The 13343-nt window shown below is 37.1% G+C and overlaps 1 protein-coding gene across 5 annotated transcripts in view; it reads right to left on the reverse strand.

The window, feature by feature from the left end:
• Positions 1 to 13343, reverse strand: part of LOC125268434 (kelch-like protein 29) — a 236254-nt gene that overhangs the window by 60854 nt on the left and 162057 nt on the right. For all 5 annotated transcript variants that reach the window (XM_048190629.1, XM_048190626.1, XM_048190628.1 and 2 more), the window contains one exon: positions 8716 to 8914. In XM_048190629.1, the coding sequence (XP_048046586.1) occupies positions 8716 to 8914 (199 nt within the window). The remainder of the gene's footprint in view (positions 1 to 8715; positions 8915 to 13343) is intronic.

A 13343-nucleotide genomic window follows, 5' to 3' on the forward strand; every position in this document is an offset into this window, starting at 1 on the left:
TACTGTTACACATGCGCTGTCTTTCTCGACTAATATACGTTCACTTAAGACATAACCGACTATGTTTGCTAGGATACTCGCTAAGACGGGCATGTTGACATCATTTTTGTATGAATTTGTCCGCTGAAGCGCAAGACTTGAACGAGAACTCAGTATTTGCGCGCTGACTGAAATAAGCGTGTGCGCGCTTCGGATGAGTGCACACAAATCTTCTCACAGTGCGCGAGTTCTCTTTCGCGCCTTGTTCTTGAAGGTGTAAATCAGCAAGGCTTAAATGAGTTAGTTTAAACACAGACAGCAACGTGTGCTCTTCAGGTCTCACCTGCGCTCGTGCTATCAACGGCGATGACGGCGTAAATGACTGGACATTAGAGCAGACGGCACTCGCAGTTAACAGTTTACAAAGAGTGACTGTTTTGTCCACGCTTTCTGATTATCGTTGTTGTAAAGTTTTGCGCATCCATCGACTGAAACATACATTATCTGAACTCTGTCTGTCTGTTTTCCACGTTGCTATTTTAAGCAAACCATATTAACCAATAGATGCGTCGTCATTCGAGATGGACCGCGGTGCAAGTGCGTACCGAACCGGAAGTGGAGAACCGTACGGTTCGATTTTTTTTACCGAGAACCGTTGCACCCCTAATACATATATATCCGAGTCCTGATCGGGAGGTAACGTCCGATTCCGATCGAGTCTGAAACCACGTGATCGGGCCCGATTTCCGATCACGTGATCGGATCTGGACATCCCTACTTGTTATTTTGTACAGATTGTAAATTTATCAAATCAAAATCAAATCAAAAACCGAAACTGGAAAGTACTGCGCATGTACAATGACGTAGAAATGCCATAATGAAGTATGACGCAAGGAACAAGATGTTGTTGTTGTTGAATAAAGTGTCATAAATGACTGTCGTGTCATTCTAAAATTCTCCTTCCACTCATTGTCTGTGAAGTGGAGCAGGGCAACTTCCCACCAGTCCTTGTTTCTGACTCTCATCCACAGACAGCTTGTTTTGGGAGTGGAAAGGGTAATTTTTACTGCTTGTTAAATATAAGCACGACACTATTTAGGACCCGAAACAACTGAAAGATTCTTTGGGGAACTAAAAATGGTTCTTCTATGGCATTGCTGCAAAAACCTCCTTTTGGAACCTTTATTTTTAAAAGAGCATGATGGGTGACCAGTCAAAACCAACATGATGTGCAAGGGTTTACAAGTGCACATGAAATAACTAGAGCTTAATGCTGTAAATACGAAGCAGTCGGTGACGAAATGTGTAGTTTTAACACGCAAGATCAACAGCAAAACAATACATTTAGTGGAATAGTTTTTGTTCAGAGTGGAATTATCTACAAACAGAAACTGTTTTATGATCAATTATGAATGCGTTTTCCTCTCTACAGCACATGAAGTCTCCACACAGACTGCTTATGCCACATCATGGGCCTTTCATACTGTAATTTGTTTTATTTTGACACAGAAACAAAAAAAAAGACAAAAGAAAATGGAGATAGAATCATTATAATGAGATAGAGAGAAAACATTTCATATATAAAAGGGACATCATAAGGAAAAGACAATAGAGCATTTGAGTCAAAAAAAAAAAGAAAAAGAAAAAGAAAGACAATTTGGGGGAGATAACAAATGTTCCCTGCTAAAAAAAAAAAAAAAAAGACACGTAACTAAACACTGAGTGCCAGGAAAGATTCACAGTGTTATCAGCAAAGTTTGCCTTGACAAAAATATCAAAAAGTGTATTTCTATTTAAGGGAAAGTACAGATTCACTGGCATAAAAAAGAGCTTCCGTTATTTTGTGTGAGCTTAAAGTACCCAACACGATCTTATCATCCAAATTAAAATTCATGACATACATCGTCTTGGAAAAATAAATAAATAAAAGAAACAGTGGATCAGGGCAGAAAGGGTCAGGCCTCTGTAACGGCAGAAAATTAAATGTCATTGTACGCTTAAAAAAGAAGAGAAAAAAGAAAGAAGAAGAAAAACTCTTGCCTGTGATTTCAAGGGCTCCTGAAAATACAGAAATGAATTACGTCTGGGGACATTTATTGTTTGTGTGTAATTCTTTTGAATATAGTGATTCAATAAAATGAACAATGACTCGTAGCACATACTGTATAAATTTTTCACCAACAATGTGTTTCAATGAGCCATCTATCTTGTTTTAGAATCTGATTCCCTAAAAGGACAGAGCCTCTGCTTTTAAACAAACCAAAAAAAAAAAAAAAAAGCATTTTATTCACTTTATTCATACATTCATGAGAAAATCACATTTTTTTCAAAAGTTAATCCGGATTGGATTCAGAACAATGATCAAAACAGAGTAGTAGATCAATTCCATAAACGCCCCCAAACCATGCACAGTCCTATACCTCTTCATGGGTCGACATTTCATTTGTTATAGTTAGTCAGTTTTTATTTATAAGCTGTTTCATGTTTGATGATCACATTATTTTACATGTACATAAGCAATGCTTATATCACTTGTTTCTGCTTCTTCGCCTGTGTTTCGATGCAGAGATTCTGTAGTCTTTCAGAAGATGCGTAATAGCACCCCCTACCATATAATAGTGAAAACATGGATTGCCGGAAAATTCTGTCAATGGTGGGGAAAGAGTTTTACCTTTATGCAGGCTGTAAAAGCAGCAACTGACTGTTGGGAATAAGGCAGAATTTGCATAAAAAGGAGAGCAATTTCTGCTAAAAAATAATGACAGTAACATCATTTAAATATTCATGACGCAGGTCTATACCGGGGCACATATCATGTGCTGCAGTGAATGCTAGTAAATAAGATGCATGTACACTTAAAAACACTATGCTGTAATGTGACGCAAACAACAACGTGATGTTGATGCTCAAGCTCACGTTCACAGGCATTTCCTGAGATAAAAAAAAAAAAAAAAGCATTTGACTGGCATGAACATCTGCTCTTGTGGCAGCTCTTTCAGCTGCACGACTGCAGGTTGTGTTCCTACTTCACACCAGTACAGAAAACACATTCCATCCCCTTTTTTCCTGCAAACAAAACCCCCTTTTTCCACAAACCCTCACTGCATGGTACTACATCACAGCAGAAGCATCAATCAAAGACCACATGACAGCCCTGATCATGTTCTGCCATCAGCGTCCTCCAGCAGATATCTGCAGCAACACTTCCCCTTATATGAGAGCAGCTCTCTCATCTCGCCCTGCATGCATGTGTTAATGCATGGATCAGGCCCGGGGTCCGTGCCCTTCTGCTGAGTGAGGGACCCTGCTGCGCCCAGCTCCTTCCTGCTGACTGTGGCATTAGAGACTCAAGCAGTAGGAGGTCCAGCACTGCCGCCCCACCTCTGCCCCTCTCCAGATTAGAGCAATGGATTATGACATGAAAAGAATTCAAGGAGCTTTCTGGATTTAGATTTTTCCCAAAATCCTTCTAGCATCAGGTTTCGGTGCATAAAACAAAAGAGCAAAAGATCTTCTAAGAGAAAACACACCTCTAAACCTCATTAGAATAGAGGCTGCTCTTCTTTGTAGTATTTAAATACTACATGAAATCAGAATTGACTCTATTTACTTTCTTAACACATGAGTTTTACTGTGAATGAATCATTAGTGCTCTTGGAGCTATGGAGTTGGCCCACCCTTTGCAACTATAACAGTTTCAACTCTTCTGGGAAGGCTTTCCAAAAGGTTTAGGAGTATGTTTATGGGAATTTTTGACCATTCTTCCAAGCGCATTTGTGAGGTCAGGCAGTGATGTTGGCGAGAAGGCCTGGCTCACAGTTTCCACTCTAATTCATCCCAAAGGTGTTCTATCATTCCATGAAGCTCTCTACGCACTGTTCTTGAGCTAATCTGAAGGCCACATGAAGTTTGGAGGTCTGTAGCTATTGACTTCTGTGCACTGTGCGCCTCAGCATGCGCTGACCCCGCTCTATGATTTTACGTGGCCTACCACTTCGTGGCTGAGTTGCTGTTGTTCCCAATTGCTTCCACTTTGTTATGATACCACTAAAAGTTGACCGTGGAATATTTAGTAGTGAGGAAATTTTCACGAATGGACTTATTGCACAGGTGGCAACCAATCACGGTACCACACTTGAATTCACTGAGCTCCTAAGAGCGACCCATTCTTCCACAAATGTTTGTAGAAGCAGTCTGCATGCCTAGGTGCTTGATTTTATACACCTGTGGCCATGGAAGTGATTGGAACACCTGAATTAAATTATTTGGAGGGGTGTCCCAATACTTTTGGCAATACAGTGTACCTGTTAAGTGCTGATTTATTGAGCATGATCTGCCTCAAAAATAATACATTTAAAAAACAAAATTCATAAATGCACAGCACAATTCACATTTAGAAAATCTGATTCGTAAATTCAAAACACAATTCATAAATACACAAGTAAAAGCATAAATATTTCCCCAAATGCTCACACAAATGTATCTTACCTAAATAAATTTCAAGAAGCTCAATGCTGCGCTTGTACTGTGCATTGTTCCATGATCGAGTCCTTTACGTAAAGACATTTTAATGGTTACTCTTTTTTTAGCACCTGTTTACAATTTCTACAAAATCACATTATGATTTATTATTGTGCAACAATGCACAGCACAAGCTCAGCGTTGAGCTTCTTGATTCTGTTCATTTTAAATTTAGGTAAGATGCATTTGCGTGAGCATTTTAGCTAATTTAAAAAAAAAGAAATATTTATGATTTTAATTGTGTATTTATGAATTGTGTTTTGAAATTACGAATCTAACGAAAATATTTTAGAAATGTGAATTGTGCTGTGCATTTATGAATTTTGCTTTGTAAATTTATTATTTTTGAGACTGATCTGGCTCCATACTGATTGCATGTACAAACTCCATCCACCTAGAAAATGAAGTTCTCTAAAGATTAATTTATTTTTTCCAAAAATATGCAAAAAATTGCTGTACCTTAAAAAAATCCAAACAGGCTAGATGCATAGGCCACAGTAATCCAAAATGATACTAAGACTCTTACAAAATAAGTAAGACTCTATTGAAAGGTGTAAACACTGTGGCACTTTCAAAAAGAACAGCCCAATTGAAATGCAACAACAAAAGGCGGATCAAAACTGATTTCCGTTACTGAACGAGTATAATGAATGAAGAGAATGTTAAAACCCTGCGGTCTACGATGAACTGGGCCGTTCGGCGTGATAATCTCAGCACAGCTTGTCTTAAGTACACACAGGTGAAATTTACCCACTGGCTAAAGCTCAGTAATAAGAGGCGCAGGTGCGCTGACGACTGCTGTTGACGCTTGCTTTGGCAGCTCTGTGACAGCGCTGTGGCTCTATTCCAGACGCTCCGCTCAACAGCGCTGGCGTAGATGCTCTGTCATACAACATCAGGACGGATTTCTATCCAGCATGCTGCTTCTATATCTGTGCACTGCATTATTATAAAACCAGGCTGACTGGTCAACACAACATACCAGATATTATAAAAATCTACTATATAACATGCAAAACAGCTCAGGAGGTACTATATATCACTGCACAGCACACAAAGACAAACTGCTAAATTAGTTTACAAGTCAGGACTTGATCTTTGAAATTTGCTTAAAGAAGACCTATTATGTTTTTTTACATTTTCAATTCTATTTATTGTGTAATATTGCTGTTTGAGCATGAAAAAGAACCAAAGCACAAAGTCACTCCAAAGGGAGTTATTCTCTTCTCGCACTGTTCCTTAACTCCCTGATTAAAGTCTTGAGTTTTCTTACGGGAAGTTACACATCACAATATTCCTAATTTAAATAATTCCCGCCAAAGTCATTTGGAAAATAAAAGGGCAAGGCCTGGTTCAAGTTGTGTTAGTAGTGTGTTGAAATTTGCAGTTCATGGTAAGGGGCGTGACATTGCCAAAACATGCTCAAAGCGACTGACCAGTCACAACACACTGATCTGGCTGACTAATCAGAGCACATTGTGCTTTTTCAGAAGCATGGGCTTCATAGAGACACAGCATTGCCAGAGACGGACTTATTGCAGGAAAATACAAGGGTCCGTGGCTAAAAAAAGTGAAAGTGACATGTGAAGGTAACCCATACTAGGAATCTGTCCTCCGCATTCATCCCATGCAAGTTAGTGCACACACCTTAGGAGTAGTGAGTAGTGAACACACACACTGCAAACCATGGAGACACACACCAGGAGCAGTGAGCAGCAATTTTGCTGTGGCACCGGGGAGCAATTGGGGGTTAGGTGCCTTGCTCAAGGGCACCTCAGTCATTTCCTGCCACTATTGAGACTCGAACCTGCAGCCTACGGGTTACTAGTCTGACTCATTAACCATTATGCAACGACTGCTCTACCATTGGAAAAAGTGTAACGGGTAACTTTAATCACATGGGCCTCGATGACCAATCACATCACAGCCTTAGTGTCATTGAATTTTGTTCAGAGTTGTGCGACAGTTAATCACTGTTTGCGGATAGCATGTGCAGTAAACTGAATGATAACTGTCATACAATTGTCCGTGACTTCTCCTATAAAACAACATTTTTTTCTGGTGTAAACTCTAAAAATTAGATCAATCCAAAATGAATGTTTAAGAGCAAACATGTTGAAATTTATTACATGATTTATTATAAGATAAGCTATTTCCTCACAAAAGCAGTTTATTCAGCGTAGTGAAGCCTCTCTTTCATTGACATCCATTTAAAAAAAAAAAAAAAAAAAAAAAAAGGGGGTTGCAGGTTTTGGCGTTACTGACAGACTGGGAAGAGAGGTACTGTAACAATTTCAGATATGTGAAAAATGTGTTTGTTTTAAAACATTCAAGCATGAAAACCTATTATAGTAAAACCCAAAATCAAGACGTAAAAAGGTTTAATAGGTCCTCTTTAAATTAATAAAAATATGATTGGATGAACCAGGTTCAAATTAATAATTCAAATAAATTATATTTTATTGTGCCAATTTACTTGGCCATGCATCCTACAGGATAAGCATATTAAATATTTACCTGGCAGAAAAAAATAATTATCGCAATTATTATTTGCAATAATTGTTATTAAATAGCTATTATTAAAAAGTCATTCCAGGATGTGTACTAGGTTTTTTTGTTTTTTTTTTCTTACTATGAAATGGGTTTTAAAATGGGCTCTCTACTTTATGGCAACACACTTTAACTGTGTCAAAATAACTATAATGCATGGCCGTGAGTGTCTTGTTGCTTCTATTTAATAAAGCTCAATAGGTTCCTAGCTTGGTGAGCTGACTAACTAGACAACATTTTCTCTTATCTAAAAGATACCTAGTACCTCAAATACAGAATGTGACATGACAAGCTCTGAGATGTGCTTTACAAATGTGCTTAATAGTGGTTCAATGGATCACAAAACTCACGGTTTGGATCATATCACAGTTATTAAGTCACGGATCGGATCATTTTTTTGGATCAGCACAAAACAAAAAATAATAATTGGGGGGTGGGCAGTAACTTTGCATTTATTACTTAGCCCACTTTAACTACTCTGATACCACAGCAGAAACTACTAGCCTAACTAATACATTATTAAAGGCAAGTGAACAGACTGTAAAAAGAACGAATACTGTACACCAATTACAAGCATAGATAAATACAACATAAAGTTACAAATAAAGTATAAGGTCTAACTGTAGTATTAATTTTCGTGTACAGAAATGTAATAATTAAATGTAAAATGACACTGTTCACTGTATAAATTTAATACAGATTAATCTTTGTTAAAGCTGTGTTTTGTTGTTTGATTTACATGACAGACAACAGCAGGTATTTATAGGTTGGTGTCACTTTAAGAGTAAGACCCCATGCACACAAACATCCGATAGATACACATCCAAATTCTCACCTCGTTGAGTTAAGACATAACCGAATGTGTTTATGAGAATACTTGCCGAGAGGGGTATTTTGACTGACATAATGCGTGTATGCGTCCATCTAAGCCTTGTATGTGCATCTGTGCGCACGGATAACAGCGTTTTGCCTTTTCTAGCGCTGGAATGGTTTTATATCTATTTAATGTGTAAACTAGCAAGACAAAACACGTGCAAATGATAACCTTTCACTCTATTGCGGTTAAACTTGGTCCGCAAATCACATGTGTGCCAAACCGTGGGGCTTGGTCTGTACGGATCATGGATCAACAACGATCTGTTTAACCACTAGTGCGTAAATAAGGAAATTCATCTATACTTCATTACTTACATACAATAAACCAGAGTGGTTTGTTCACATATTATTCACCTGATATAATATTTTACTCCTAAAACGTGGCATTTTTTTTCTGTCTGTTGACAGTATTTTTCTGAGTTATGTAGTGATAAAAAGAGATATCCAAAATCCCCTCTGTAAAACCCTTTAACTATATTATATGTCAATAAAATAAAGAATGGCTTTATCCAGTGTTCAGATTTCTGTTCTGAAATGTATGCAAATTAGTGCATATTTAATTAGATAATGACTCATTGGCATAATTAAACATTTTTATAAAACTTGTAATACAAAATAACTGTCTTAATGTATTGTGAATAATCAACTTGGGAAATATGGTGATACCGAATATATTAGTTAACATTTTACCCTATTCACACCTGTAGTGTCTTGCCTTAAAGCTCAGAACAGTACTGGAGTGTCACACGGTAATCTTAAAGAAACTATAAGCCATGCTGAACTATGTACCTGCAGACAGTCGCGGGCGGGTTCTGGGCGTCTGCATCTCTTGGCGGGCGTGTGGCAGCATGTGGTAGCGCTTGGCTTCATTCACCAGGTCCCTGCAGGCCTCTGAAGATTTGATTAGTTCCTCGTTGTCCACCACGTTCAGCAGGTAGCTGGGATGAATGAACGGAAGCCGCACCACCGCCAACAGCTCAGACACATGCTAGATACACCACAGAGAGAAACACAAGACAGAAAGAAAGAAATGAATGAGAACAGAGAAAAACAGAGATAATCAGAGTTAGCATTGTGCTTTACACACCCTTAATTGTGGTCACATCGCTGTTACGGATGGCCTCATGCCTTATGACTTTATTATTTTCAATGGCTGAAAAAAATATCTCTCTGGATAATTAAGAATTTGTAATGATACATCTAAGTTTCTAACTTGCTAGAAAAATAAAAAAGTCTTCCAATAGATGCTGTGTGAGGATGCCCATTATAACTAAAGAGGTAAAAAATACATATTGACACATTAATTTGTGGCAAACAACCTCCGCTAACAGCATAAACAGCATAAACATCAAAACAAGTTCAAACATCAGAACATATCAGGAGGTTAAATGTTTTTTTTTTTTTTTTTCATTTTCAGATGATTTATCTTCAACACAAACACTGTCAGAAATCACGCAAATGATTTAAAGCAAAAGAAGGCAAGTTGATTTATATAGCATGTTTCATACACTCTAAAAATGTACCAACCCATCCATTGGTTTACATTTTTAAATTATTATTTTTTTTAAACCTAATGGCTGGGTTTGTCCATATTTGACCCAAACTTGGGTTGAAACAACCCAGCATTTTCTTTTTCTTTTTTTTTTTTTTTTTTTAGAGTGTACAGATTGATAATTCAACAGACATAGGAATGTTAAGTCATGTTAAAATTATTAAAAAGTTAATTGAAAATTAATGAAAATGTAATAAAGAAGAAAGTTGAAATGAAATGTTATGTGTTTAAATAAACAAGGGTTTCCCACACCTCGGTTAACTTAAAATTCAAGGACCTTTCAAGGACTTTCCAGGCCCAATACCCTCAAATTCAAGGACTTGAATCCACATTAAGGCCCCGTTTACACTAGTGCGTTTTTGTTTTAAAACGCATAAGTTTTGCTACGGTTATGCCTGTCATTTACACTACACCAGCGTTTTTAAACCTCGAAAATGGAGACTTAATTTAAAATTTTATGATTTCATTTCAATTTAACAGTGTTCCCACGGGTCCTCGAAATCCTTGAAAGTTTGTGAATCTGAAAAAAAAAAAAAAAAAAAAAATTAAGGCCCTGAAAAGTTTTTGAAAATAATCATATATGGATACAGGTCCATATTATTCCCTCCATCCGCTAATGTGTTATTTCGCCAACACTTCATGGCTATGCATACTAGCTTGCTTGATTTACGTTAGTTACATGCATTTATGTGGTATATTAAAGGGTTAGTTCACCCAAAAATGAAAATTATGTCATTAATGACTCACCCTCATGTCGTTCCAAACCCGTAAGACCTCCGTTCATCTTCGGAACACAGTTTAAGATATTTTAGATTTAGTCCGAGAGCTTTCTGTCCCTCCATTGAAAATGTAGGTACAGTATACTGTCCATGTCCAGAAAGGCAATAAAAACATCATCAAAGTAGTCCATGTGACATCAGTGGGTTAATTAGAAGTTTTTAAAGCATCTAAAATACATTTTGGTCCAAAAATAACAAAAACTACGACTTTATTCAGCATTGTCTTCTCTTCCGGGTCTGTTGTATATATCCGCTTTCGGTTTCTTTCCTGTGCTCCGGACAGTGACGCTGATGATGTGTTATCTAGTGTTATCTAGTGCGCCCAAGCTTCGTTTACAGTCTGAGGGAGATGCACGCTGTATTCAAGCTATTCTACATTGTTTGTATTTTGGTATTGCTATATTTTTTAAATGGTGCATAGGTGTGCATTTTTTTGTAAAAAAAAAAAAAAAAACCTTTGAAGTTTTACGAATCTTTTGTTTCGAATCAGTGGTTCGGAGCGCGTATCAAACTGCCAAAGTCACATGAACCATTGAAATTTTGAAACACTTATGACGTAACGAAGCCTTGTTTACTGAAATCATGTGACTCTGGTGCTCCGAACCACTGATTTGAAACAAAAGATTTGTAAAGCTTCAAAACTTCATGAAGCATTGTTCTGAAATCGCCCATCACCAGATATTGTTGAATAAAGTTATTATTTTGGGTTTTTTGGCGCACAAAAAGTATTCTCGTCGCTTCATAACATTAAGGGTTGAACCACTGTAGTCACATGAACTGTTTTAAATATAACTTTAGTACCTTTTCTGGTCATTTGAAAGTGTAAATTAACGTGTTTCAATGCAGGAAGATGAACGAAGGTCTTACGGGTGTGGAACGACATGAGGGTGAGTATTTAATGACTGAATTTTCATTTTTGGGTGAACTAACCCTTTAACTGACATTTACAAAGATTAATAAATACTGTAACAAATGTATTGCTCATTGTTAGTTCATGTTAGTTAATGCATTAACTAATATTAACAAAAAATGAGACATCGTAAAAAGTGTTACCAAAATAATATTAAATGAAATAAATTCAAATTCATTTAAATGAAATTGAAGAAATAAATACAAATGAAGGAATAGATAGATAAATAAATAAATAAATAAATAAATACATACATACATACATACATACATGAATGAATGAAACAAATAAAAATGTAAGAATAGCAAATGAACATGTGAATGAATATATATACACACATATATATATATATATATATATATATATATATATATATATATATATATATATATTCATTCACATGTTCATGTGTATATTATATATATAAAAAATACATTTTTTTAAATGAAAATGGAATAATGCTAGCTATGTATAGATAGATCTGTTAAACCCACATAATTCATCTGGTCAACAATCACATCATGATCACGTGTGTTATCAGAGCTGGCCAGTTTTTTATTTGTTTGATAACAGGCTGTGTGAACAGCTTGACGTACAGGTGATCCTTTCCAAACACTCCTTTTTCAGCCTGATCAACATTGGGTTGCCATGGTGAACAATCCCAGTGTGGCATCACTCCTTGTCCACTATATCTCCAGCGAGATTGTAAACACAAAAAGACACGGTCAACAGCTGGTGCAGCTCTCCATCGCTTTCTCACCAGCGACTGATTTCAAAGGGAGCCAAACTGAGGACTTAGTTTTTAACAAAATGCATTTGCATGCAAGAACGGCCAGTATTTCCAATGGTCTAGAAGAGAAATGACAAAAGGTCAAAGATTAACTGGTGACACTGGTGGCATTTTATTAAAGTCCCCGGTGAGACTGGAAAAATCTGCACAATCACATTCAGATAGTTTATCAATCTGGCATTTCAGGTAGGAACTCCTGAAACCATTCGTGGTGTGAGAACGGATCAAATAAATGAAAAATGGTTTCTGAAAAAGGCGTTTCTAGCAATCTACAGCCAGCATGGCCTCTCGAGAAATCCCTCAGGATTACAACCATTCCCTCCACTGCTCAGGCAATCAAGACTTATCGACTGAATGATCTAGGAATCCAAATGCAGCTCCGCTCACCACTCGGCTGAGCATATCTGCAATAATGTCATGCCATGAGGGAGCCAGACTATGGCACGCTGAATACCAGATTAAGACACGGAGGCTCCATGCAGCACAAACTGCAAAAAGACTGATGGATGAAGACAAATGCAATGTTTCAGCAGCTGACCGGCTGAACGCTGCGTAATGCTAATAAAATATAAATGCAAGGTCAGAAAACATTGAGTGCAAACAGTTCTGTAATGTGCACAAGTTATTCAGGAAGGAATCAAATTCGTGCATTACCCTCTTTTCCAATTCACAACATACACAGGAAGATGAAGAGCAAATGATCCACATTAGATGTGTGATTCATGCTTCATTTGTGTATGTGAAATGTGGTTTTGTTGTGCAAAACTGTTGCATCACCTCTAGACCAATCAAACCTCTGGAAATTATGTGCATGCAAATGCATTTGCTCAAAACAAAGCAATTAACAGATGGATGGATTCATTCTAAGGTTAAATAAATAAATAATGTGGTTTTTTAGTGCACAACTGTTGCATCACTTCTATACCAATCTCCAGACCTCTAAAAAAAATGCTATACACCTGGATTAAATTTGTTTAAAACAAAGGACACTTAACAGATGGATGATTCATTCTAAGGTTTGGACGGTATTTTAGAGTTGGCAACACAAAACCAAGCTGCTATGAAACATCTGCACGTATATTCACATGCATCATGAGGCATCTGTCAATCCTAACACAATGAAGTGACACTCTTCTGATGCACAAACTTCTGTAAAAGCGTCCTCACATAACAGCTACATTTGTACGTTTGAACGCAACAGAACAGACGCCAGAATTTCTGGGCACCGTGTTTGATACTCATCAAATTGCTATTGATCTCTAACAAGTAAAAACTCAGTTTCCAGCATCTGTCAGCCATAGGTTTCTAATTCAATACTTTTGACAGATATTCTGATTAAAAGGAGGAAGCGACTTCATTTTTTCTTTTTCTCTAGCTGAAGAGAAG

Source organism: Megalobrama amblycephala, linkage group LG5 (genome assembly GCF_018812025.1).
Source record: "Megalobrama amblycephala isolate DHTTF-2021 linkage group LG5, ASM1881202v1, whole genome shotgun sequence".
Lineage (NCBI taxonomy): Eukaryota > Metazoa > Chordata > Actinopteri > Cypriniformes > Xenocyprididae > Megalobrama > Megalobrama amblycephala.